The following is a 26,007-nucleotide window of genomic DNA, read 5'->3' on the forward strand; positions in this document are numbered from 1 at the left end:
CTGTGGACCCGGTTTCTTAACTTTTGGAAGCTTAGTGTATGACTTAACGGAAAGAGTCGTCGGTTTAAAGACGCCTTCTGAAACCGAAGGCCTGTCCATAGTCTCCGGATTGCCACCAGGGCAGGCGTCTGCGAGTTGAGGAGGAACCGGCTCCAGTGGCCCGGTAGATTCTGACTGAGAGATAGTTGTATTTTCTAAATCTGCGGTAGTCAGGGGCTGCGAAGGCGCCTTACTGAATACCGAAGATCCGGCAGCAGGCCTAACCAAGACCTCCGTATCTGGTCTAGGTCTAGGCTGCTGGTCTTTGTCCTTGCGTCTTTTAAACATAGCGGTAGTCGGAGGTTCCGACGACATAATGTAGTTGAATTTTCTGCCAAAATAATGTTGGGTGGTATCAGCCCGACGGTTAATAGTGTGTTTATTGAACCTAGCGCAAAACGGACAACCAGAAACGTTGTGGTCTGGGCCTAGGCAAGGAATACAATAAGAATGAAAATCCTTATGAGGTATTTCCTTCCCACAAGAAATACAATTATTAACTTTGTCTGACATCGGACTGAGGCAAGAAAAGTTTTCCTAACGGGGTACTTAGCTTTATAGAAGACTTCGGCTGAAATTCTGTTCGAAAATCTCAGGAGCTGGCCGACCGGCACTTGCGAACTGCTTCTGCTTCGGGCACCGTGCGGCAAGAAAGACTGAAGAAAATGGTGTCGGCTGCCTCTTGTATACCCCTGCCGCACTGACGTCAGGGAAGAAGCGACGACAACCAACGCCGGATCAAGGCTTTGGAATTCAGGCCGACTGCGGGACCGCCTGACGGCAGGATAACCCCAAGTGTGATGACTGCAGCAGCATAGCACGATGAACATCTGGCCAACTAAGAATTGGTCCTTTCCAATTACAGACAGACCTCAAAGGTGAAGATACAGACGTCCAAGAGGGAGAGGTCAAACACAAGGTCCTTACAGGCCTCGACAATGGGTTGCATCAGGCCAGAAAGAAGGGGAAGACAGGCCCCAACCATATAAAAAGCAGGTCCAACGACTTCCCACTACAGCTGCCAAACAAATTCCTCCTGGCAGCCCCCTTGGGAGGAAAACTGGCACTCTTCTACCACAATTGGCAAATGATCACCAAAGACAAATGGGTTCTCAACATTGTATTTCAAGGTTACAGGTTCCACTTTCACACTCTGCCAAGGTTAAAAGGAATGCCAAATCTGCCACCAAATCAATGGGCAGAGGCTCAAAAAAGTACAGTTGTGTATACCTACCATAAATCTAGATGTTCGAGTGTCTTCACTAATGCAGTCATAACTGCAGGGTACTCCTGCCGGCAGGCAGCCCGAGGTCGGCCAGAATATCAAAGTCTGGGTCCGGCGTCGGCTGTTTCAGCAAGTACCCTGACGTCAGAACACATGGGTATAAAGCTGACAGCAGACGCCATCTTCTCCAGCCTTTCTTGCCCCTGATGTCAGAAGCCCCCATAAAACCAAAAGGTGTCCCAAGGGAAACACAAATACACCAGAAAGGTAGTGGAAAAGGAAACAAGGTAAGCAAAAAGAAACAAGAGGGGTCTGGAGGGAGGGAAACACCGACTGCAACAGTGAAGACACTCGAACATCTACATTTATGGTAGGTATACACAACTGTACTATGCTCTTCGTGTTTCACTGTTGCAGTCATAACTGTAGGGTAGAATCCCAAAGCTGAGAACATGGGAGGAGGTTATGAAGAAGGAGCAGCTAGAAGACCCTACAAAACAGCAGAGGCAAAGCCTGCCCTAGACTTAGAGTACAAAGGGAGGTTATAGTGCTTGGAAAAGGTATGCACAGAGCTCCAAGTGGCAGCCTCCAGAATGTCCTTGGTAGGAACTCCTCTGAGAAAGGCTGCTGAAGTGGCAGCTGCTCTAGCAGAATGAGTCCTGACAGTACCTGGAATCTGTTTTCCATAAGAGAGTAACAATATCTTATTCCATGAGAAATCCATTTGGAAATAGTTTGCTTAGAAATAGCTTTACCTAGAGAACTGGAAGCAAATGAGATAAGCAATTGATCTGATTTTCTGAAATCTTTGGTTTTGTCCAGGTAAAAACGTAGTTGCCTGTGCACGTCCAATGAATGCAAAATCCTTTCCCCCTTATTTTGGGGTTTTGGGAAAAAGGTAGGAAGGTGGATAGTCTGATTTAGAGCGACTCTAGAAACTACCATAGGCATAAAAGTAGGATTGGTCCTCAAGGAAACTCTGTCCTGATGGAAGATGAGGTATGGTTCCACGGCCATGAGAGCCTGTAACTCAGATACCCTTCTGGCAGAAGTCAAGGCCAACAAGATAGCGGTCTTCCAGGATAAGAACTTAATATCCGCAGAGGCAGCAGGCTCAAAAGGAGGCAAAGTAAGCTTCTCCAAGACATAGCTGAGATCCCAAGGAGGGACAGGAGGAGATCTAGGAGGTCTTAAATTCTTAGCTCCTCTCAGAAATTGTCTAACCAGCTGGTGGGAAAAAATGGGAGGATCACAACTGAAATGAGCCGAAATAGCAGAAGCATGAATTTTAATGGAAGAAAAGGAAAGACCTTTAATCAAAAGGTCTGAGAGATAAAGTAAAAGAGAGGGAATATCAGGTATTAAAGGATCAGAGCCACAATCCTGCATCCAAATACAAAATCTTTCCCATTTAGAAGCATAAGACTTCCTTGTACTAGGACGCCTAGCTTCCAAAAGAATATACAAAACTTGTTTAGGAAGAGAAGAAGGAATCAGTTGCCTTTGATGAGCCAAGCTGCCAGGCAGAGAGTCTTGATTTGAGAGTGAAATACCTGACCCTGATGCTGGGACAGTAGAGAATGGGTCAGACGAAGACTCCAAGGGGGTTCCAAGCAAAGGTGCAGTAGAGTTGGGTACCAAAACTGACGAGGCCAATTTGGAGCTATCAAAATGATCAGTCTGGGTTTGTCCAGCTTTATCTTTAGCAATACCCGAGGCAGAAGAGGAAGAGGGGGGAAGGCATATCCCAAAAGATTCCTTCAGCTGAAGGACAGGGCATCCACTTTCCAAGCTGTCTTGTGGAAGGACCTGGTGCAAAAGGGAGGCAACTGATGGTTGAGATGGGATGCAAACAGATCTATCTGAGGACAGCCCCAAACTGCAGTTATCTTGCTGAATAAGTTGGGGTCCAACATCCATTCGTGAGGATCCAAAATGTTTCTGCTTAGGCTGTCTGCTAAGAGATTCTGATTTCCTGGAATGAACTGTGCCTGAAGATCCAGATTCAAATTTAGGGCAGAGTCCCATAAAGTCATGGCAAGTCTGCAAAGGGGGTAAGAGTGAGAGCCCCCCTGCTTGTTTATGTACCACATGACTGTGGTATTGTCTGTTCGAATTAGCAGAGATCCTGGCTTCAAAAGAGTCTGGAAGGCTAGAAGAGAGATTTGGACTAACATTTCTTTCAAGTTGATGTGCCATAGCAGGTGTTTGTTTGTCCAAGAGCCCTGTTGGCATTTGTCTAGAAAATGAGCTCCCCAAGCATAATCCGAGGCGTCCGTGGTTATGATCCGAGTAGGTTGAGGAAGACGAAAGGGCTTCCCTTCGTTCAAAACACACGCCCTGGACCACCAAAGAAATTCCTTCTGGAGGCAGGGAATCAGTGGAATCATTGTATCCAGACTGTGGCAATGCTGAGACCATACACTCTTTAGGTACCATTGAAGTTTCCTCATGTGAAGCCTCGCATTGGGAATCAACAGGATGCAAGAGGCCATGTAGCCCAAAGCCTGCAGGAATTTCCTTGCAGTGAGCCGAGTCAATGTTGCCAAGGTCTTGAAGATTGAAGCCAGCTGTAACTGTTTTTCTGGAGTAAGGAAGGCCATCTGTAAACTTGTGTCTAGAAGAGCTCCCAAAAAGGTTATTCGTTGAGAAGGAATCAAATGTGACTTTTTTGTGTTCACTGAGAATCCCAGTAGTAGGAGAAGACGTTGAACAAAATGCAGTTGTTGAAGTAAAAGGTCTTTGCTGTCTGCCTGAATTAGACAGTCGTCCAGATAGGGGTAAATCTGAATCCCCTGAAGTCTGCAGTAAGCTACTACTGGAGACAGGCATTTGGTAAAAACTCTGGGCGCAGTAGATAAGCCAAATGGCAGTACAGGGAATTGGAAGTCTCTCGAGCCTGCCTTGAATCTGAGGTACTTTCTGCATTGTTGCCTTATGGGAACATGTAAGTAAGCCTCTTTTAAGTCCAATGTTACCATCCAAGCATCTTGTGAGAGCATTGGGAGAAGTTGTTGAAGTGAAAGCATCTTGAATTTTGGAATTTCCAAAAAGGTGTTTAATATTGAGAGGTCCAGAATAGGTCTCCAGGAATTTTGTTTTCTTGGGACCAGAAAAAGTCTTGAGTAAAAACCTTTCCCCACCTCTAGAGGTGGAACAGGTTCTATGGCTCTTAAGGCTAATAAAGCGTCCACTTGATTTAAGGCCTCTGTCCATCGATGTTTTGGCAGATCTGGCCAGCCAGAAGGCCTTGGCAGAGTGTGAAAGTGGAATCTGTAGCCTTTCAAAATCACGTCTAACACCAATTTGTCCTGGGTAATGTGAGTCCACTTCTGGTAAAAAAGAGAAAGTTTTCCTCTGAGAGAGGCATCCAGGGAAGGAAGACCTGTAGCCCAACAGAGGGAGTCATTGGGTCTGCCTTCTTTGGGTTTGAGGTCTGTCTTTTCCCCTTCTAGGTGAAGAAGCAGTCCACTGTCTAGATCTGTAAGAGGCCTGAGCCTGCGCCCGACCTCTGGAGCGTCAATATCTTCCCCTTTGAGGCCTATCAGAAGTGGGAAAAGACCAATTTTTGGAGGGCCAATTTCTAGAAAATCTAGGAGGCTGTACTTGCAAAAAATCTTTTACAGTCTGCATAGACTTGGCTTTTTCTTCCATCTTTTTAATAACCTCCTCAGCCTTAGATCCAAATAAGACATCATGCTGAACAGGGGCATCTAGCAATTTAGCCTTAACTTGCTCAGGTAAATTCTGCTCACGAAGCCAAGCATGTCTCCTGATAACAGTACCAGAGGCAGCAGCCCTGCAGGAAGCCTCTAAGGCATCAAAACCACAATGTAAACTATGTTTGCTAACTTGTTCAGTTGCATGCAACACATCCTGTAATTCCTTGTCCTCAGCACATGCAGGAAAGGTAGAAAGCCTTTGTTTTAAAACAGATAAAAGAAACTGTTGATACTTAAACATGTGAAACTGGCAATTTAAAGCTCTAATAGAAAGGGTAGCTGAAGTATAAACCTTTTTGCCCCACCTGTCCAAGGCACGAGAATCCTTTTCAGAGGGGATAGAATTCTTAGAAGAGGAGGCCTTAGCAGCCTTGGAACCCTGCGAAATAGTTTCAGGATCAGCAGATGGGTTCTTAAATAAGAATTGATGGGAATCAGGGACCCTGTAAAATCCATCAGGCTTAGAAGGAGCAGGAGGCATGGAATCAGGATTCAAGTTAGCTTCAGAGAAGGCATCGTAGCTAAAGGCCTATGTTGAGGGAGAAGAAGAAATTCCCTAAGCCTCTTTTTGGAAGCAGAATAATCCTGACCTTCCCAAGGAAAATGCTCCCTCATCTCATGCAGGGTTTCCCCAAAAGAGAAATCTTCAGGGGGAGAGGCAGAGGGAACAGAATCCTCTGCATCCGAATCCTCATAAGGAGGAAAAGAGTAATCCTGATCAGAGGAAGAAACAGAAGATACAGAAGCCTGATCAGAGGAATCATAAGGGATATCCTGTCTAGGCCTTTTGTCAGGGAGGAGGGTGAGAGCTCCTAATCATAGTTAATAAATCCTCAGCCATCCGTAGTAATTGCTTCCGAGTCTTAGGAGCTGAATCCGAAGAAGCTTGAGCAGAAAGTCTGGGTTTAACAGGAGTCTTTGACTTAGCCTTTGTCTTTGTGGAGATAGTAATATGTGAAGGCCTGAAGACCCCCTCAGAAGCCGGTACCTGCACAGCGGTTCTGGACCTATCTGAAGGAGTGACGTCCGAAGGTCCTGCAGCAGACAAATTAGTAGGCCTAGATGGCTCCCCATGGGAGTCCGTGTCGGCCATCGGTTCTGAAGTGGCGGACGACGGGGGCTGCAAAAGCGCCTCACTGACGACCGCACGAAGCTGGCTCCGGCTGCAAAGTATCCTGTTTGGACCTCGGAGGCCTGTCCTTGTCTTTGCGTTTCTTCTGTATTCCGGTAGTCGGTAAAGTATCAGACGACATCCTATAATTAAATCGTCTACCGAAGTAATTCAAGCCCCAATCGTACCTACGCTTGATAGTGCGAGAATTAAACCTGGCACAGAACCGACAGCAAGAAACGTCGTGGTCAGGGCCTAAGCAAGGAAGACAGTAAGAGTGGAAATCTTTATGAGGTATTTGTTTTCCACACGATACACAATTATTAACCTTTTCTGACATCGGAGGAGCAAGAAAAAGGTTTCCCCAACGGGGTACTTAGCTTTGAGAAGAGAAGTAGAAAACTTCGGACCGACGACAATCACACCACGTTGTCTTGAAAACGCCAACCAACAACTAGCGAACTGCTTTGCACTGCACGACAAGAAAGACTGGAGAAGATGGCGTCGGCTGTCAGCTTTATACCCATGCGTTCTGACGTCAGGGTACTTGCTGAAACAGCCGACGCCGGACCCAGACATATTCTGGCCAACCTCGGGCTGCCTGCCGGCAGGAGTACCCTGCAGTTATGAATGCAACAGTGAAACACGAAGAACATCAAATTACAGCACTCATGGATATGAGAGCTATTCAAAAGGTACCATCACAGGAGCAAGGGCATGGATTTTACTCGAGACTCTTTCTGGTACCTAGAAAGGACAAAGCCTGGAGGCCCATTCTGGATCTTTCATCTCTAAACACATACCTGGATGTTCCGAAATTCAAAATGTTGACACTACAGCAGCTTCTTCCCATGCTGGGCCAGAAAGCTTGGCTCGTGACTTTGGACCTCAAGGAGGCATACCTGCATGTCCCTATCAGACAAAAGTGCAGAAGATACCTCAGATTGATAGCTAGTTCAACACACTACCAATTCTCTGCACTGGCCTTTGGCTTATCTACTGCACCCAGGGTCTTCACAAAGTGCCTGGCACCAGTAACTGCATTTTGCAGACAAACAGGAATTAAAATTTATCCGTACCTGGACGACTGCCTGATTCAAGCAGAGAGCAGGCCATTCTTCTAAAGCATCTGGCGTTTGTAAAAAAAAAAGTTATTAAGTTGCCTGGGGTTCACAGTAAACGAAAAGAAATCAAAAGTAGTGCCCTCACAAGAGATTATATTCCTGGGTGCCAGCTTGAACACAACGGCCCAGATGGCTCATCTCACGCCAGACAAGCAAGGACAACTGACTCAATACTTTCAATTGATGGCAACAAAGACCCAACTCACTGCAAGAAAAATTCTGCAGGCCTTGGGTTACATGGTATCCTGCATACTACTAATTCCATATGCCAGACTGCATATGAGGAAACTACAATGGTACCTAAAGAATGTATGGTCTCAACACTGTCAAAGTTTGGAAACAGTTGTACCACTAATCCCTTGCCTTCAACAGGAGTTTCAATGGTGGGCTCAAGCTTGTCACCGCAACAAGGAACAGCCTTTTACACAACCCACAGCCAGGCAAACACTGACAACAGGATGCATTGGATTACGCCTGGGGAGCACACATGACAGGCAAATTTATTCAGGGCACGTGGCCCGCAGAACAAAGGCATCTTCACATCAATCAAAAAGAGATGCTAGCTGTACAAAAAGCCCTTATAGCTTTCAAGGCCCTGCTGCATCCAGGACAACTACTACTAAAGACAGACCACACCACAGTTATGTGGTACATAAACAAGCAAGGGGGCACTCACTCCTACCCCCTATGCAGACAAGCCATGACCTTGTGGATCACAGCTATAAACCTTCAAGTTCATCTGCAAGCACAATTCCTGCCAGGAGAGAAAAACACACTGGCAGACGACTTGAGCAGAAACATCATGGATCCCCACGAATGGGAAGTGAATCCACAAATATTCAGAATGATAACACAGAAATGGTGGAGCCCGGACATAGATCTGTTTGCATCCCCAATAAACTGCCAGCTACAAAAATTCTGCACAAGGAGTTACCATCCACAAGCATGGAAAGTGGATGCCCTCTCATTCAGCTGGGAGAACCTAAAAGTATACGCTTTCCTCCCACCTCTCCTGCCAAAGGTACTCTCAAAAGCCAGGCAAGAAGAACCAAAGATGATCCTGATTGCACCAAACTGGACACGCCAGCACTTGTACCCAATCTTAAGGAGCTTAGCACAAGAACCACCCTGGATTTTACCTCAAATCCCACATCTGCTGACTCAGCACAACAATCAAAAATTACATAGCCAGCTAAAGACCTTAAACCTAGCTGCATGGAAGATTCCTTAGTCAAGCAAGCAATGCCTCTCTCCAAAGCTGTTATGGATGTCATTCTGGCGGCCAAAAGGCCTAGTACCAGGAAAGCCTATTCGGATAAATGGAAGAGATTCTGTGCCTGGAACCAAGCTCACAGCCTTGACCCTCTTGTCCCAAACATCAGATACTACAACACTTAACTGAGATGCTGGACAAAGGCCTCCCCCCTTCTCATCCATCAAGATCCACGCCTCTGCCATCTCTGCTCATTACGACACGTATCCACCAATTTTCTCTAATCCTCTGTTAAAACACTACCTCAGAGGGGCTAAAAACATAAGACCGCCCCGTAGAGCACCTACTCCAACTTGGGACCTCAACTTTGTTTTGGAAAAGCTAACTTTACCTCCTTTTGAGCCAGCCAACACAGCAGAATTAAAATATATCTCTTGGAAAACTGCTCTGCTCCTGGCAATGACATCAGCACGAAGAGTTTCAGAATTACAGGCACTAATGGCAGTGGAACCTTTCCTCATTTTCCACCAGGACAGGGTGTCTTTAACAACTAACCCTACGTTTATGCCAAAGGTGGTATCCAGTGTGGCTCGAAACCAAACTATTCACCTGCCAACTTTTTATCCTAAACCACAGAATAAAGGGGAGAGACTACTGCACTCTTTGGACATTCACAGGCAGTTACGCTTCTACTTGGACAAAACCAAAGCTTTCAGAAAATCTGAGCAATTATTGATAGCATATGCTGCAGGAGCACAGGGAAAAGCCATTTCAAAACAGACTATTTCAAAATGGATAGGACATTGTATACGTTTCTGCTGCACATACCATGGAAAACCTGTACCTAGCAGCATTAGATCTCACTCCACCAGGGCAACAGTCACTTCAACTGCCTACCTCAGGGGAGTACCTACCAAGGACATTTTGGAAGCTGCAACTTGGAGTTCTGTACATGCCTTCACCAAGCATTACCATCTGCCTCTATACTCTAAATCCAGTGCTGGCTTCACCACTGCAGTGCTGCAGGGCCTTATAGCCACCCCTAATGCCTTACAGAACAAGCCACCCTACCTCAGCTTTGGGATTCTACCCAAGTGTAATGACTGCAGCAGTGTAACACGAACATAGTACAGTTTTGTACCTACCACAAATGTAGATGTTCGAGTGTATACACTGCTGCAGTCCAGGTTATCCTGCCTCCTTCCCCTCTTACTGGCTAGTACGTACCTATGTCTTCTACTCTTGCTACCTATGGGGATTATTTGCTGGTAGCTGTAAGTTGTTTTTTTGCTTTTCTTATGTATGTTTTATTAGCAATTGGAATTGCCTACCTATTTAGAGGCACCTGACATCTGGAGCAAGAAAAAAATGAAGAAAATGGCGTTGGCTGCATTCTTATATACCCCTGTCGCACTGACATCAGGGAGGAGGCGACAGCAACCGACGCCGGACCAAGACTTTGGAACTCAGGCCGACTGGGGAACCGCCTGACAGCAGGATAACCCCAAGTGTAATGACTGCAGCAGTGTAACACGATGAACACCTGGTTCTATAGTTCCACAGAAGAGCAGTTTCTGAACAAAGGGGATAATGAGGTAAGACTGATTTGTAGGAGCGGACAGAATTCTAACAGCAGATTGAAGCTCTTTACAAGACATTCTATAACAGTTTTGTAATATGGGCAAGCCACATCTGTCAAAAGTAATGCATTCCCAGGCTAGGAGGGACATGCTGAGCCTTTGAGAAGAGGAATGTCTGTACCAACGTGGGTGGAAGGAGGCAGAAGACAGTCATTCACAAGCATGTTTCTCATTTCATTTAAAAAAAAAGCTTTTCCAGGCTTGGAATCCCACTGAGGTTTCTCTTGAAATCTTTTATTAGTAAGTTTGTTTCCATTTGAGGAATCTTTTGTTCACTATGAACAAAGATTGTGGATTTAGATGGATAGTGTCTTTGGTGTCTATAGACTGATGGAAAATAAAATAAAAATCTGCTTAAGAAGTTGACCTTGCCATTTTCCTGCAGCATTTTAACAAAGTTCAGCAGCAGAAGGGCCAAAAGGAAGCCTCTAAGAAGAGGGGAGTCCAAAAGCTTTACTTTAATATCTTCTGGGATGGACTGAAGGTGAAGCCAAGCAAACCTGTAGACTGCTGAACCAGTGGCTCCAGCCCTAAACTAAGTGTCTGCAGCATCACAGCTGCATTTGGGCTGTCTGGCTACTTGGGTTGTATTCTTGAGAAAAGAAAAACTGGGATTTTATTTTGCTTTTGTCTACTGGGTTTAGCCAAATATCCCTTTTCAACAGAGGCCCAGGGAGAAAAGCTCTAATATACAACAAACAGTTTCAAACAGACATTCAGCAACATACATAGATATTAAACATACTTTACAGTTACACATACATTTACTAATTAGATTACATTCATATGAAAGTAGAGAAAATTATTACCGTATTAAAAACCCTTAAGCTTTAGTAAATGTTAAACACTACACATTTGAAAAGGTGTACTTGTGGGTTAGTCAAATAACAGATTATACAAGTGCTTAGAAATGTAAAGAAATGGTGGCGAGGGAAGGAACTAAGTATGCTAGGCAGAAAATGTCAAAATAATTCACAACTACTACTAAACCCTAGAAAAACTAAATTATTTCTTTTCACCCATCACTTACTTCTCTACCAAAACAACACTGTACACCATTTGTCTCTGACGGCAACACCATAACAGAACAGATGAAACTGATAAGGATTGCTGCTTAAAGTCTTGGAGTTTACAGAGGAAATTGACAGAGCAGATTAGGATCTAGTCATCAGCATACTGAACCAAGACGGCATTTTTTGTAGCAGTGTAGAGATCACCGATGAACACGCCGAAACGTATAGGGCCTGGGACAGATCCTTATGAGACACCAATAGCTAAAAGTAAGAAGGTAGAGAAATCATTTTTCTATTTCACGACTTGTGCTCCTTTTGACAAGTAGCTATGGAACCACTGCAGTGAAGAGTTGGTTACCCTAAGGATGGCAGTTTATGTTGGAAGACAGTATTAAAAACTTTTGCCAAGTCTAGGAAGGTGGTGAAGACTAGGGTTCCAGCATTTCTGTAGGTAATGACACTATTAACACAATTCAACAAAGCAGCAGCTGTGCTTTGATGAAGCTGGAAGCAGTGCTGGGTTGAAGACATAAGCTGGTTATCTATTAGACAACTGAATTTTGCTTCTGAATATATTTTTCGATTACTTTTTGATATGTAAGAGAAAAGTTAAACTATACTTTGAAAGGTCTGTATTGATTCCACCCTTGTGCAGTGGAATAATGGATATTTTTTTCCAAAGTGAAGGAACTATTTTCAGATATGGATTGCTTTATCAGAATTGAAACTGGATATGCAACAGTCTTGCATGCCATTTTAGGATATGTGCCAGGTAGACTGACAGTGGCAGCTGTAGTAGGCTTTAATTTTTTTGAGGCATTTTTGATGGTATCTGTAGGAATTGGCTGGAAGGAGAAATGCTGAAGGAGGTTAAAAGGTGAGTAGGGACCTCAGGAGTTTGATTAACAGTGAATGTACTGCCTGTATAAAATAGGTATAATTTGGCTATGGTATAATTTTATTTGCACATGTCTGGTGCTGGCTGTGTAGCTTGTCCTGGATTTAACAGTTTATTTACTGCTGCCTAGAGCTACACTGAATTATCAGTGTGCATGTTTTGACTGGTTCAGTAGTAGATTTTCTTATCCTTAAGTTGTTTTGTTAGTTTCTAAGTTGCCTATATGCGAGCAAAGTAGGAGCAGTTTTACTTTTTGTCCAGACCTTCCATACTTTGTATCTGCTTCACAAAGTGTTTATCTACTAAGAATAAAACCGTTGGGGCACGGCTGGCTTTGAACAAAAGTTATGTACGCAACATAACACATCTGTGATGTCGGTTTTCATCCTTCCTCAACCAATGGGTTTCGAATTACACCTTGGATCGGATTTCGGCCACTTCAATAGACTGACTCCATAGCTCAAGCTCTTCCCCTTTCCCATAATCCTCTCCCTAAGCCTGGATTACCTTAGATCACGTTACCTCCTAGTCACCCCACCATTTTGAAAGAAAAGGAGGTATCCATTGAAAAACACATTCTGAAGTAAACCACATTCTAGTCAGAATAGCCAGTAGGAAGAGGACAACTGGAGCTTATTTAGCAAGGCAGGCAGAAATCACTCCTCAGGAAAAAAACAGAAGCCCAAGTGAAAAACTTCCAAAGCTGGAAGGGGGGCTGGAAATTGAGGAAGGAAGTAAACAGACAACACAGGTACATCACTGTAGTGAGTACATAACTTTTGAATCTGATATCTTTTTCATCTGTTCCTCAATCAATAGGACAGAGTCCCAGACTACAGAAAACCAATGGGTGGCCCTCAAGGAAGGATAATCCAGAGTACAATGGAGCCAAATGCTGCTGTATCCCCAGATTAAATGTCTAGTTTGTAATTTATTTATTATTTATTTATTTGCATTTGTTAACCGGGTTGGTCCAGCTGGGTAAGAATTACCCTTTCTCAGTGGGGACCCGAGGGGAAAAGCCCCAAACAGACATACAAATACATACGAATAGAGACAAATTAACAATATTACAGAGGAAAACAATATTATGGGTACAATGGATAAGAAAAACAAACAATGAAAGTTTGAGAATATGAGTAAGGTAGGCCAGAGCCATGCATGCAAAAGATTTATGAAAAGGTGTTCTGAGCAAGATCTCTGAATTAAGTTAAAGTAGGCAAAGAAATGATGATTTAGGTGTGGAGTTAGTAGTGTGGGAGTTTTAGGTGGGAGCATGTGAAGGACATTCCCATTTGGAGGAAAGATGGGAGAGAAGCATGGATTTGAATAAATGTATGCACACTGGAATCAAGTGGCAGCTGCACAAACGTCATCTATGGAAGCTCTGGAAACGAAGTAGCCATAGATTTGGTGGAATAAGCCTTAGGGGGTTTAGTAAAGTCATAGGCTCCTGTTGGGAATCCAAGTGCCTCCTTTTGCACATATGCTTCTGAGGGGGCTCTCTGGTGGGATGGTCCAGACAGGACTCAGAATTGTGGGCAGAATCCTGGAAAAGGACCATTTCTAGGCTTGAGCTGGCCAGCTGTCCCAATGGAGCTGGACAAAAAGACTTGTTACCCAAAGAAGACAGTTGTGGAGGGAGTAGACTGTGAGGGCAAGGATGCCTTGTCCACAGAAGTGGGAAATGCTCTCTCCACTACCTCAAAGGCAGAGGCCATGAGGAAACAGGTTCTGCCCAGAACAGCTGCAAGCATCACCAAGACCCTGCCTCAATGCAGAGTTCTGGGCTGAGCTGCCCAGTGCCTAGGCTCCAAGGGGAAGGGAGGGCTCCAAAAACAGTCTCAAACCCAAACCCTCAGATGCAGCACAGACACTATGGCACACAGATCGTTACTGGAGCAGTGAAGGTGTCCGAGTCGACGAGGGTCAGGTCTTAGGATCTAACACAGACAAACGTAGGATTCTCGGGTTCAAAGACTCTGAAATGAGGGCAAGACTGAACTCCCAGCTAGATCTGGGTTCTAAGAGATTTTCTCATCATCTTGTCCACATCTGTTTCTATCAGGCTTCAAGCTGACCTGAAGGACAAAGAGGTTGAGAGTAGTCTAGACACTTGTCAAGGTGTCTCTTGTAAGAAAGATGTATGGACTTGAAGAAATAGGTTCAAGGGAGAATCTGGGTACCTTATGGCATGGAGTCTGACATGGACTGAGTCAGATCTGAGGAAGCAGTCCGATCCAAGGATCTCAGTATTGATCTAGTCAGACCTGAGAATTTTGTAACTTTTTCGACAGAGCAGAGCTTGAAGTAGGATGACAGTGACTGGGGGAATGCTTCCTCAAAATTTTAACCTTGCCAGTGGAATCCCCTTGGAGGTTTCAGAACATTTCTTTGGGGGGGGGGGGGTCTAGAAGATGAAGATGGAAGCAAGCTACTCAAAATACAAGTTTGTTCCCGCTCTTGACCAGTGCTCAATGATTAAATCCTGCACAAATGTTACAATCAGTGTTGACACCCTGCTCCAAGGCAGTAAACAGACTGGACTTACAGCATGAATTAGAAACCATGTGCTCACAAGATAAGCCCCTTTTAAACCAAGATTTTTAGACAGCTTGTAAGCAACAACAGAAGCAACTACCAAAAAGGAAGAAATAAGACAGGACTATCAACAATGTTAACACCAAATACCAGCAATGGTACTCAACAATGGTAAAAGAGAAGTACCTCAACACTAGGGGTAGCAGAAGCAGCAGGTGCACAAAGCTTGACGACACCAAAAACTCCAAAATATTTTTTATATGTATGTATATCTGTGTGTGTGTATCTATATATAACAGTCCAGTATTAACCCCCCCCCCCCCCAATCCCCAATGCTGCACTGCAGTCTCACTACTGGAAAATCAATTCAAGTACTAGGCAAGGGAAGATAACCCTACAGCCTTCTGATTTTCTGGACAGAAAAAGGAGTATGCTTACCAGTTGAGCACCTGACACTGCCATTTACTAGACAAACCCAATGGCTTTTCTACCTGTATTCAACCTTTATTTGTTCTCACTCCCTAGGGACAGGTGCCAATGTTGCCTCTTGCTGCTCAAGGCAACAGTCCGTATAACCCATGTTTGCCACCGGTTGTCTACTGGTAGAAGGACTTTGTTACACAGGGCAAAAGTCCTTTGACCCATTCAGTCCCTACCTAGTGGTCAACCAGACTCTCCATTAGAAGTGGTTCAGACAGCTGATCACACAGACCCTGCTCACCCCCACCTCTTGGAGCCCCTAATCCTTGCGACAACTCACTAAAAATGCACTACTGCTGCATACAGCAGGCAACAAGCACAGCTTTGTGTGCTTGCTAATCCCAGCAGGTGGCACACCAAGTTAAGCAATGCGTGCTCTGTAGGCTTGTACCCCCCAGTGCTCATGTCGTGTGTCATCCAAACAGCAATAAAGAGCTGGTGCCTTCTCCGCAGGATGGGTCAAGCCAGCAACAGCCACTCAGTCCCATCCTTCCTGGCCCACCCCTCAAACATGGTTGCCTTGGCAATATGTGTGTGTAGATAAGGTCTGAGCAGAACACAGTGAGAGAGAATACGAATCACAAAAGCACATCAAGCTGTAACCAGCAATCACCAAATATCCTGCAGCACAGCTTTAGGAGTACCACTCCAAGTCTGACAATGGGATTTTTCACCCACTGCAATGCAAGCCAGATCACATCAAAAAGTCCCAGGTAAAGAATACTGCAGTAGTCAAAATAGGACGACACTAAAGCATTAACCACCAGCCTTCAATCTCAAAAGATGGTATGATAGCATTCGATCTGCACAGTACTCTGCAGATGGAAGTAAGACGTCTTGATGACAGCTGACAAACTCATCCTAAAGTCCCAGTCTGTCATCAAGAACAGTCCAGCTTGCATATGTGACAGAAAAATCCCAATCAATTCCCTCCACAGACAATGAATGGTGCAAGCAAAGACAGTTTGAAAGATGGACAATGGCATGAACCAACATCTCGGTCAACCACATGACATCTAATCAAGAATGGAATTTAAGTAGTTGCTCAGAGATAAAAAAAAAAAAAAAAAAAATTGGGGACTCTCTCTCTTGAGAAAAGGACAGGTAGAGCTTCACAGACACAAGGAAAAGCTGACAGATAGGTCTACTGATCCACACATATGCTGGATGGACAGCGACACTTTTGGGAGTAGCCCTTTTTAGGGCCACTTCTCATATGATGGGGGTTTGGTTTAGGGAGTCTCTGACTAGACTGACCAATCTCTGGGCAGCTGGAAGATCCTATCCAACATTCTGAGCACTAAATCTACAATGCCAGCAACATCCAAAACTATCTTAGATATGTATTGAGGGTGAAGTCACTCAGGAGCTCTTGAGGTATGAATGAAAAGGCTTATTACAGCCTTCTCTGAGGGATGGGATGGTGTTGGCAGGCCACTTTTTTCCTGCACTTTCTCTACACTTTGAATCATCAAAGGGTACGACTCAAAGCAGGCATGGCCCTCTCTGCTGCACTTGTCTGTCACTAGGGGCTCCACAGAGGACATCTGTATCTGGCTTTATGCTTGGTCTTTTGGGGGAGGGTGGATATTGGGGAGCAATTCCTGAAGCTAGAGAATTATTTTGTCAAATTAAATTAAATGCAACATCTCCCCTTGGCTTGAACGACAAGAACTCAGTTAATGGTATCTTACAATTAAGCTCTAGGGATACTTAGTTTAATTTGTAATTTTTATACTGCAAATATACATTTTTTTTACATATTTAATGTAATATTTCTTGTGTGGTGATGAGAAAATACATACATATAGATATATAAATACATAAATGTGTGTGAGTTTGTGTGTATAAACACTGGTATAATTTTTTATTGGTTAGATTGTTGTACCATATGATTAATTACTATATCCTTATAAGGCTACACTTTTTAAATGATTATATCTGATGCAGTCCTTACCTTTTGGGACAAAAGTGGTTATGCTGCTTGTGGTACATTAAACTTCTCAGTCTGTGCTGTTTTTATTTTTTACCTACTACTTTGGTTCTTGGTTTTTTGTTGCAGGGATCAAATGACTCAGATGGGCAAGGAGTATTTTGTAGCCTCTTTTGGCAGAAAAATCTGCAGGAAGATGCATGAATAATTTCCTGTGCATGATCTACAGAAAACTACAACAGCAGGTAGACTTGCTAAAGCATCTGCACTGAAAACAGCTGTTCCATTGGTGCTGAAAAGAGGTGCACTGATAACAGATGCAGTGATGCCAGATTAGTCAGCTGCAGCAGTTTTGACAAATGCCTGCTGAGCAGCATATGGTATCATCAACACCAACACCAATCAGACAGTCACAGGCAAGTGCTAGGGCTAAGTCTGGGTTAGTGACAAAGAACAAGGGAGAAAAGGATGATGTCTGTAGCAAGCTACAAGTTAACAGTGCAAACTACTGGGCCAGTGACAGATATTGTACCAGAGCAAAATATGCTGAACATACTGACAAGAGGACCTGCTAACAGGCCTACCTACCTAACATAAAACAAGGCAGTCTGAAGTGTGCTCCAAAAGTACAGTTGTGTACACTTACCATAAATGTAGATGTTTGAGTGTATTAACTGTTGCAGTTATCACATTTGGGTTATCCCTGCCAGGGTAGCCCTCGGCCGGCCCGAATACCAGAAGCTTAGTATTTCTGTGTCGGTTACCGTCGCTTCAGGACTGATGTCAAGTCGTCAATAGTATAAATAAGTCAACTGACGCCATTACATCAGTTTTTATTTCCCTTTCAGGAGCCCCCCAAGTGGGAGCCAGGTTATGGTGGAAGAACCCCCACCAGTAGAAAGTAAATACCAAAATGTTCCTTGTAAGTAGAGAGAGACAGAGAAAAAGAGAGGGATGGAGGGAGGGAAACCAGGACTGCAACAATGAATACACTCGAACATCTACATTTATGTTAAGTGTACACAACTGTACAATGTTCTTCGTGTTTCACTGCTGCAGTCATCACATTTGGGTCGATTCCCAAAGCTGAGAAAAAGGGAGGAGGCAGTCAAAGAAACTAAGGGCTGGCTAGGATGCCCTGTAAGACTGCAGTGGCAAAGCCTGCCCTGGATTTGGAGAAAGTAGGCAGGTGGTAATGCTTGGTGAAAGTGTGAACAGATGTTCAGGTGGCAGCCTCCAGGATGTCCCGGGTGGGGACTCCTCTGAGGAAAGCTGCAGAGGTGGAGGCTGCTCTGGTGGAGCGAGTCCTGACCCCCTTAGGGGGAGGATTCCCATGTTGCTTGTAACAGAAATGGATGCAGTGTGCTATCCATTGGAAATTGTTTGTTTGGAAATGGCTTTGCCCTCTGCCCCTGCAGCAAAGCTAATCAGTAATTGACCAGACTTTCTGAATGGTTTAGTCCTGTCAAGATAGAATCCGAGTTGTCTGTGCACATCAAGAGAGTGCAGGATCCTTTCCCCCTTGTTTTGTGGGTTAGAAAAAAAGGTGGGCAAATGAATGGATTGGTTGAGAGCCATACTGGACACCACTTTGGGCATGAAGGATGGGTTAGTCCTGAAGTAAACCCTGTCAGCATGGAATATGATGAAGGGCTCCACAGCCATGAGTGCTTGTAGCTCGGAGACTCTTCTGGCTGAAGTGATGGCCAGAAGAAAAGACGTCTTCCTGGAAAGAAATTTTAGCTCTATTGAAGATGCTGATTCAAAGGGTGGCAGGGTGAGTTTTTTCAACACAAAAGTAAGGTCCCAAGCTGGGGTGGGTGCTCTTCTGGGTGGCTTCAAGTTGCTAGCCCCTCTTAGGACTTGTTTGATCAAAGGGTGTGAGAAAAGGGGCTGCTCAGTGTGGAAATGAGTAGAGATAGCAGAGGCATGAATTTTAAATAGAGGAAAAGGAGAAACCACTATGTAGCAGGTCAGCTAGGTAATCCAGTATGAGGTGTAGGGAGGGCTGTGCCATATCGGCTCCCTTGGCCTAAATCCAGGTGCAGAACCTTTTCCATTTTTCAGCATAAGACTTTCTTGTGCTAGGGCGTCTGGCGTCACGTACAACATCTAGAACCTGTTTAGTGAGGTTGGCAGATTGATCAATGGTCAGGGAATAAGCCAGACTGCCAAATAGAGGGTCTGCAATTGGGAATACATGAACTGTCCTTCCCTCTGGGTCAGGAGGGTTGGGTTCTGAGTGAGATGCCATGGTGGCAGTGGGGACAGGCTGTGCAGCAGTGGGTACCAGTGCTGGTGAGGCCAGCCTGGAGCAATAAGAATTGTCCTTGAATTTTCCTCCCTTATTTTGAGCAGTACCCTGGTGATGAAAGGTAGTGGAGGAAATGCATAGACCAACAGATTGACCCAGGGGAAGGATAGGGCATCCACTTTGCAAGCCATGCAGTGACCTCTTCTGCCTTAGTGCCAAATAAGTTACCTTTGTGCAAGGGTGCACCCAATAATTTAGATTTAACATGGTCTGGCAAGGGCTGTTCGTTAAGCCATGCATGTCTTCTAAGTACAGAACTGGTGACTGCTCCCTTGCAAGAAGCTTCTAGGGCATCAAAACCACAGTGTAAGGTATGCTTAGTAACTTGACTTGCAGAATATATTAACTCTTTATATTCTGCACAAGCAGGAAAGGAAGACACTTTGTTTGAGGAGTTCCATGGTATGTTGCTCTGATAGCAAGAGTAGCAGAGGTGTACACTTTTTTTTACCCCATCTGTCTAATGCTCGGGAATCCCTATCTGAGGGGGGTGGGATTCTTAGCAGAGGTTGCTTTAATTCCTTTGGGCCCTTGAGAAATTACCTCAGGGTCAGCAGTAGGGTTTTTGAAAATAAATTTGCATGAGTCAAGAACTCTAATACTGGTCAGGGTTTTCTGGGTGCAGGAGGGGAGGGTGTCAGGAGTCAAACTGGATTCCAGAAAAATATCCACAACATCCAGGACTGGGGGAATGGCCAGGGGTCCATGCTGTGGAAGATCCAGGAATTCTCAGAGTCTCTTTTTAGACTGAGAATAGTCCTGACATTCCCATTGGAAATGCTCCCTTAAGGTATGAAATGTTTCCCCAAAGGAATAGTCCTCAGGTGGAGAGGCTGAAGGAATGGATTCCTCTGCATGAGAATCCTCATAAGCAGAAGGGGGTTGCATGTCTTCATATTCAGATGCATCAGAGACATCAGACTCCTGTTCAGACAAAACTACTGGGGACAGATCTTTTCCTTTTGGAAGGGGTAAGCTTGGTTTCCCCTGATCAGCATGATAAGGTCTTCCGCCATTTTAAGCATTTGAGACTGAGGCAAGGAAGCAGGTGCCCGAGATTGGGCCGTCAGTTTCTTGGATGTGGTTTGTACCCTGGGCTGTAGAAACTCGGTAGTTTTTGAAAGAATGGTAGACGCAAAAGAAGTCAGTTTGTGATGAGAATCGGTAGTGCGAAGTACTTCCTCGGAAGCCGGTGCTTGCTCAGCGGCTCCAGCCCCATCCGAGGGTGAAACAACCGTAGGATCCTTAGTCAAAGAAAGGTTTTGCAGCATGCCGGACTCTGAAAGGGCCTCAGTAGTGGCCTGCAAATCCAAAGAAGCGGGCATCAGGGGATGCAAAAGCACCTCACTGAGGACTGGAGAACTGACTACTAGCTTAACAGAAGCATCATTGGTAGGTTTGGAACTGTTCAGTCTGTCTGTCTTTATCTTTACGTTTTTTCAGAAGATCTGCTGTCGGATGGCTTACCAAAGCCATATTGGAATTAGAGGACTGTAAGTGAAATTATCTAGCTACAATAAGTGCCTGATGACGTACAGTTCTGGCATTAAAGCACAAAAGTGACAGCGAGGGATGTTGTGGTCTGGGCCTAAGCAAGTGACGCAGTAAAAATGAAAGTCTTGGTGTGGTATTTGCTTTCCACGGGTGAGACAATTGTTAACTTTTTCTAACATCGGTTAGAGCAAGAAAAAAGGATCTCCAACGGGGTACGTCAGCTTCAATTCGGAAGACGAACTCAGGTAGCGGCCGACCGGCACTCATGCGAACTGCTTCTGCTTTGGGCTCCTTGGCAAGAAAGACTGATGTAATGGCGTCGGCTGCCTTACTTTATACTACTGACGACCTGACGTCAGTCCGGAAGTGACAGCAAGTGATGAAAAAATACTAAGCCTTTGGTATTCTGGCTGGCCGAGGGCTACCATGGCAGGGATAACCCAAATGTGATGACTGCAACAGTGAAACACGAAGAACATCGGAATATATCTGTTCACTAGCATTTGCAAAGTGTGCCTGCTTAAGACCCTTGCAGATCAGACAGCTGGCTGTGCTGTGTTTGCCATGACAAAATAAATATTTGTACTAACCATCTTGGCAACATGTAAAGAATTCAAATAATGTGATGTTATGGTGCTGAGATCGATAAAGGATACAGGCTTGCACACCAATGCTGAATGGAAGAAGGGAGGGATGCAGACTTTTAAAACTTACAGGTACAAAGGCCTAACGTGGGGCAGCCTATTTGTGCTCAAGTGACTGTGGGCACAGGGAAGATGGGGTGACTAGTGTTCATGACTTCCAATGGTCGCAAGGTAGTCAGCATGTCCTGCATCTCAGAGTCAGCAATGGCCATCTTGGGGTTTGATATCAAACCCTTCAAAAAGGTGCAAGTTAAAATTGGATGGCTAGTTGATAGGGGCACTGGGTTCTTTGCCAGTGTTAGAACTTGGTGAATGTGAATCATAGCCTTTAAGCAGTTAACAGGCTTTTGTTAGACCACTGGATGGCTTTATCTGCCTTTTTTTGTTGAGTCAGATTCTACATTGGCTTGTTTGGCTGAGGCGGCCTGCTGTATAAGACACATCAACAGCTTCTGCATGCATCTTTACCTTGTTGCCTGCTTAAGACCCTTGCAAATCAGACAGCTGGCTGTGCTGTGTTTGCCATGACAAAATAAATATTTGTACTAACCATCTTGGCAACATGTAAAGAATTCAAATAATGTGTTGTTATGGTGCTGAGATCGATAAAGGATACAGGCTTGCACACCAATGCTGAATGGAAGAAGGGAGGGATGCAGACTTTTAAAATTTACAGGAAAGGGAAAAATACACAACAATGAGCAACTAGAGAGAACAGTAATTTTCTGGAGCATAAATATCAACTAAAAGGAATACTTGCATTGAAAAAATAAAACCCTGAATCTTTCTCTCATTTCCAAACTGAGTCAGCAATGAAGAAATGCAAAGATGGGAGTCTAGCAGAATGATGGGAGCCAAGGGAAGAGCTGGAAAGCCTGAAGATTTAAGTGTCAGCCTGTCTTAATGCCTGCTGCTCAAGGCCTACTAGTTACCAAAGATGGATCGTTTCTTACCAGAACCCACACATGAAACAGCTCTGATCATCTTCAATACTGAAAACAACAGGAAGAGACATCTGATCCAAGTAGGCTAATTTGCCTCGCTCCTCCACACCCCCAAAATCTAGGATGAAGGTGTGGGTTCTCTCTTACTTGGAACCTTCTAAGAAAGTCAGTTGGGTACATTCCAGAAACTAAATAGCGAAAACATTCCTGGTCCTATCTTTCTGTAACCCATACACAAAGCAGCTTCTGACTTCTGGAGATTGGCAATGCAAGTCTTACATGTCCACATCTATGACAACTTGGCAATTGGGCAGCTACTCCTATACAGAAAAATAGTTAACACTTGTTCAAGTATGTGCTAAACAGACACCTGACCACTGAATATTCCACTAAAACTGCAAAAAAAAAAAACTGCAGCTTCCAAGGAAACACAAGAAGCACTGTCAGTTTCCAAAACAATAGCAGATTCTAGGCTCAAACCCATGCATCTAAAGTGATATCCTGGAGACACAATTTTCCGACAAAAGTTTTACACACAGCCTTACTATTTTTCTTTAAACCACTAAAAATATATATGCATTTTGAGAACAGAGAACCCTCAAAAGGGGCTTTATTCTGGGGAGCAAGTAATGAACTCAGACTCCAGGCTCTAGACAAGTAATGGTCCACTTTGACAAACACAACTATCATAGAATCGTCAACTACAACTTAAGTTCCTTAACTTATACTTTGCATGCCTAACTGACTAATTTTTAGAAACCACTGAAGGAAAAGGTCTTGGGCCTTCAAAGGTTGAGTCTTACTTCATTTTTTTAAAGCAGCAAGCAGCAGAAAAATCCAATTTTCTGTCATATTCACCAAAAAAATAAAAGACACTGGAGTTCAGTAACTCTGCAGAAAACTGAATGGCCAAAACAGAACCTGTTGGCAACTTTTTCTAGGGATACCATTTACCCACAAAAGAAACAGAAAAAAAATGCACTTACATTCTGACCCAAAAATAATTTCGGATTTAGGTACACTGCTAAAACCCAATCCACAGAAATCCAGTTTAAAATGTAATTGATCAAAGCGAATGTTTAATTTGTGCAGTAAAAAAAAAAAGAACGGGAGGAGGACATCAGCTGTTCTTCTACAGTTGGGTCTGCTATTCAAAAGACCCAGCTTGAGATTGCAAAACTGCATGATGGCTAAAATGATCTGGCTTTACGACTGATGTCACCCTCAATTTATCCCTAAAAGATGCACGATTCCTGTGGCAACGATCCTTACAGTGTACAAATATGAATATTTGAGGGACACCCCTGCACAAGAGCAAAAAGGGTATGTAGTACCATGTTCTTGCAATCCAAGTAAATACTCGGTAGGAAAAACAAACCTTACACCAAGGATTTCAAATATTTAGGGGGTTATCCCAGTAATGCTAAAGCACACAAAAACCTTGCACACATGCAGGCTCTAACGCAATTATCTATATTTAATTTAACTGTAATCAGCATTTTCAAGTTTGAAATTTCCCATATATGGGGGTGATTTTGTAAACAGTTATAGATGTTTTACATGAATCTACCCTGAATGAAATGAAAACATGACTGGTCACAACCATTAGTATGCAATTTACTTTGCATATGGTCTACATTGTGGTTGAAAATATTTCAATGGGCCAATCCACCCTACCAGAAAGGAAGTGCATCCTTATCACCAAAACATTAGTAAAGTTTGGACGGTGCAGTTGTGCAGCAGTAGCGTTGTCGCCTCACAGCAAGAGGTTCTCTGGTTTGATTCTAGGCTGGGGTGCCTTCCGTGTGGAGTCTGCATGTCCTCCCTGCGTTCAAGTGGGTTCCCCCTGGGTCCGATTTTCTCCAATGTTTCAAAAACATGCGTCTGGAGGGGTCCGCCACTGGCCGCCGCTGAAATTTGGCATTGTTCCAAGTCAGACTTTCCTGGCAAGCAAATGTTAAATTAATAAAATAAATCAATAAATAAAGTTGTCCAACTTTTTTCAGCCAGAGTGTCCTTCTTGGTTGGAAAGAGGGGGCAATACTAAACTAAGACATTCTACTTGTATCATTTCTTTTGCAAGGTTATTCTATATACTCAGCAGCTTTAAAGAAAAGCATTTAATTACATCATATGTATGTACACTTTGTTTTGTAAACTGGCTAATAATCACAAGTAAAACACTATTCGCTTTCAGACACAGAAAATGTAGCAAATAATAGCTTTTACATACTTTTCCACAGGTTCCTGTTTAATGGACTCTTCCACTGACTTGGCCACTTCCACATTCTCCTCTGAAGCAGGCCCAGGAGTTGGAGCATCACTGTCCTCATTTTCAACCGTTGATGTTACTTCATTTTCTATTACAGCATTTTCTGTTACTGTTACTGCAGAAGTGACAGAGGAAATTGGTGTTGCTGCTGTAACTGACACAGTAGCAGGAACAACAGCAGAGGGAATTGCAGTAGCAGGAATAACAGGAGAAATGACTGGAGCAACAGCAACAGAAGCCACAGGAGTTACAGGTGAAGCAACAGCTGTAACGACAGCAGCAGGAACAGTAACAACTGGAGTTTCTACAATCGAAGTGGGGGTGCTGGGCGGAGCACTTAATTCTTCTTGTTTGCTGCAAGACAGAAGATAGCTATAGTTAAGAGCACTTTATATAGTGGACCTCAATAAATAAGGTGAGGAATACAAAAACAGAGCACACTTCAAAAAGCATGCCATACAAAGTCTGTGAAACAAACTGTATACCAGTATTATATAACTCGCAAGAACCAAAAGGATATTCATTTACATGCTGAAACTAAAGTCACAAATGCTAAAAACAATGGTTTTATCATATTAAAAGGCAACACATTAAGTAATAAGCAAATGTTAGTCACTCACTTAACCCTTGTTACAAACAGTGAGGCACAGATCATAACTCCACACTTTATGTTCTGGCCTACATGAGTGCCTGAAACAAATTTCAGCTTAGCATAGTTCGCGGATGATTAATTTTTGTACAGCAACATGGTAATCCATTGAAAAATGTACGGCATATAACGAGGGAACCATTATAGCTATTACAACTATTAATATACTCTAATGTTTGCTACAGGGAGGACATAACTCTCCGGTTACCCCCCCCCCCCCCCACTCCCCACCCAGAAAAAACAGAAAATACAGTTGAATAAGTATACTCACCTAACTGCAGAGGTTTCATTAACTGGCTCACTTCTGATGAATAATTCTTTTTACATGAAAATTACCACAGGTAAAAGCCTGTTCGGCCATATCCTCTCATCTTCTCACCCAGTACATAAACAGGACACCTTGCATCAAAGGGGAGAGTAATTACCACCATCTTGTGATCTTTCAAGGAGTGTGAAGTAAGTTCATGAATGGAAGCCCACACCGTAGCAGTGATCCTGACTTTCAAATATCAAATGCAATGGTGAGCATGCTCACACATCTGCACTATGACAATCAGAAAAGGATCACTGCTGTAGCACAATTCCTTATATATGTATAATTATTCAAACATCAGAAGAGTACTATAAAGCTGTAGCCTAACTCCAGACCAAGGAATGGAGCATGACATACTAGAAATGCCGTAGCAAAACTTACCCTGTTCTAGATCACCAAATATTCTGCAATGTTCAAAGACTGCATGTTTAGTGACCT

General features: G+C 43.9%; 1 protein-coding gene across 3 annotated transcripts in view; it reads right to left on the reverse strand.

Annotated features, from left to right (window-relative positions):
- The window catches only part of PRPF40A (pre-mRNA processing factor 40 homolog A), a 3,102,395-nt gene that overhangs the window by 2,211,706 nt on the left and 864,682 nt on the right, over nt 1-26,007 (reverse strand). For all 3 annotated transcript variants that reach the window (XM_044074905.1, XM_044074903.1, XM_044074904.1), the window contains exon 10: nt 24,569-24,961. In XM_044074905.1, coding sequence (XP_043930840.1) covers nt 24,569-24,961 — 393 coding nt within the window. The remainder of the gene's footprint in view (nt 1-24,568; nt 24,962-26,007) is intronic.

This window comes from Protopterus annectens, chromosome 6.part0 (assembly GCF_019279795.1).
Source record: "Protopterus annectens isolate FY-2018-M chromosome 6.part0, PAN1.0, whole genome shotgun sequence".
NCBI lineage: Eukaryota > Metazoa > Chordata > Ceratodontiformes > Protopteridae > Protopterus > Protopterus annectens.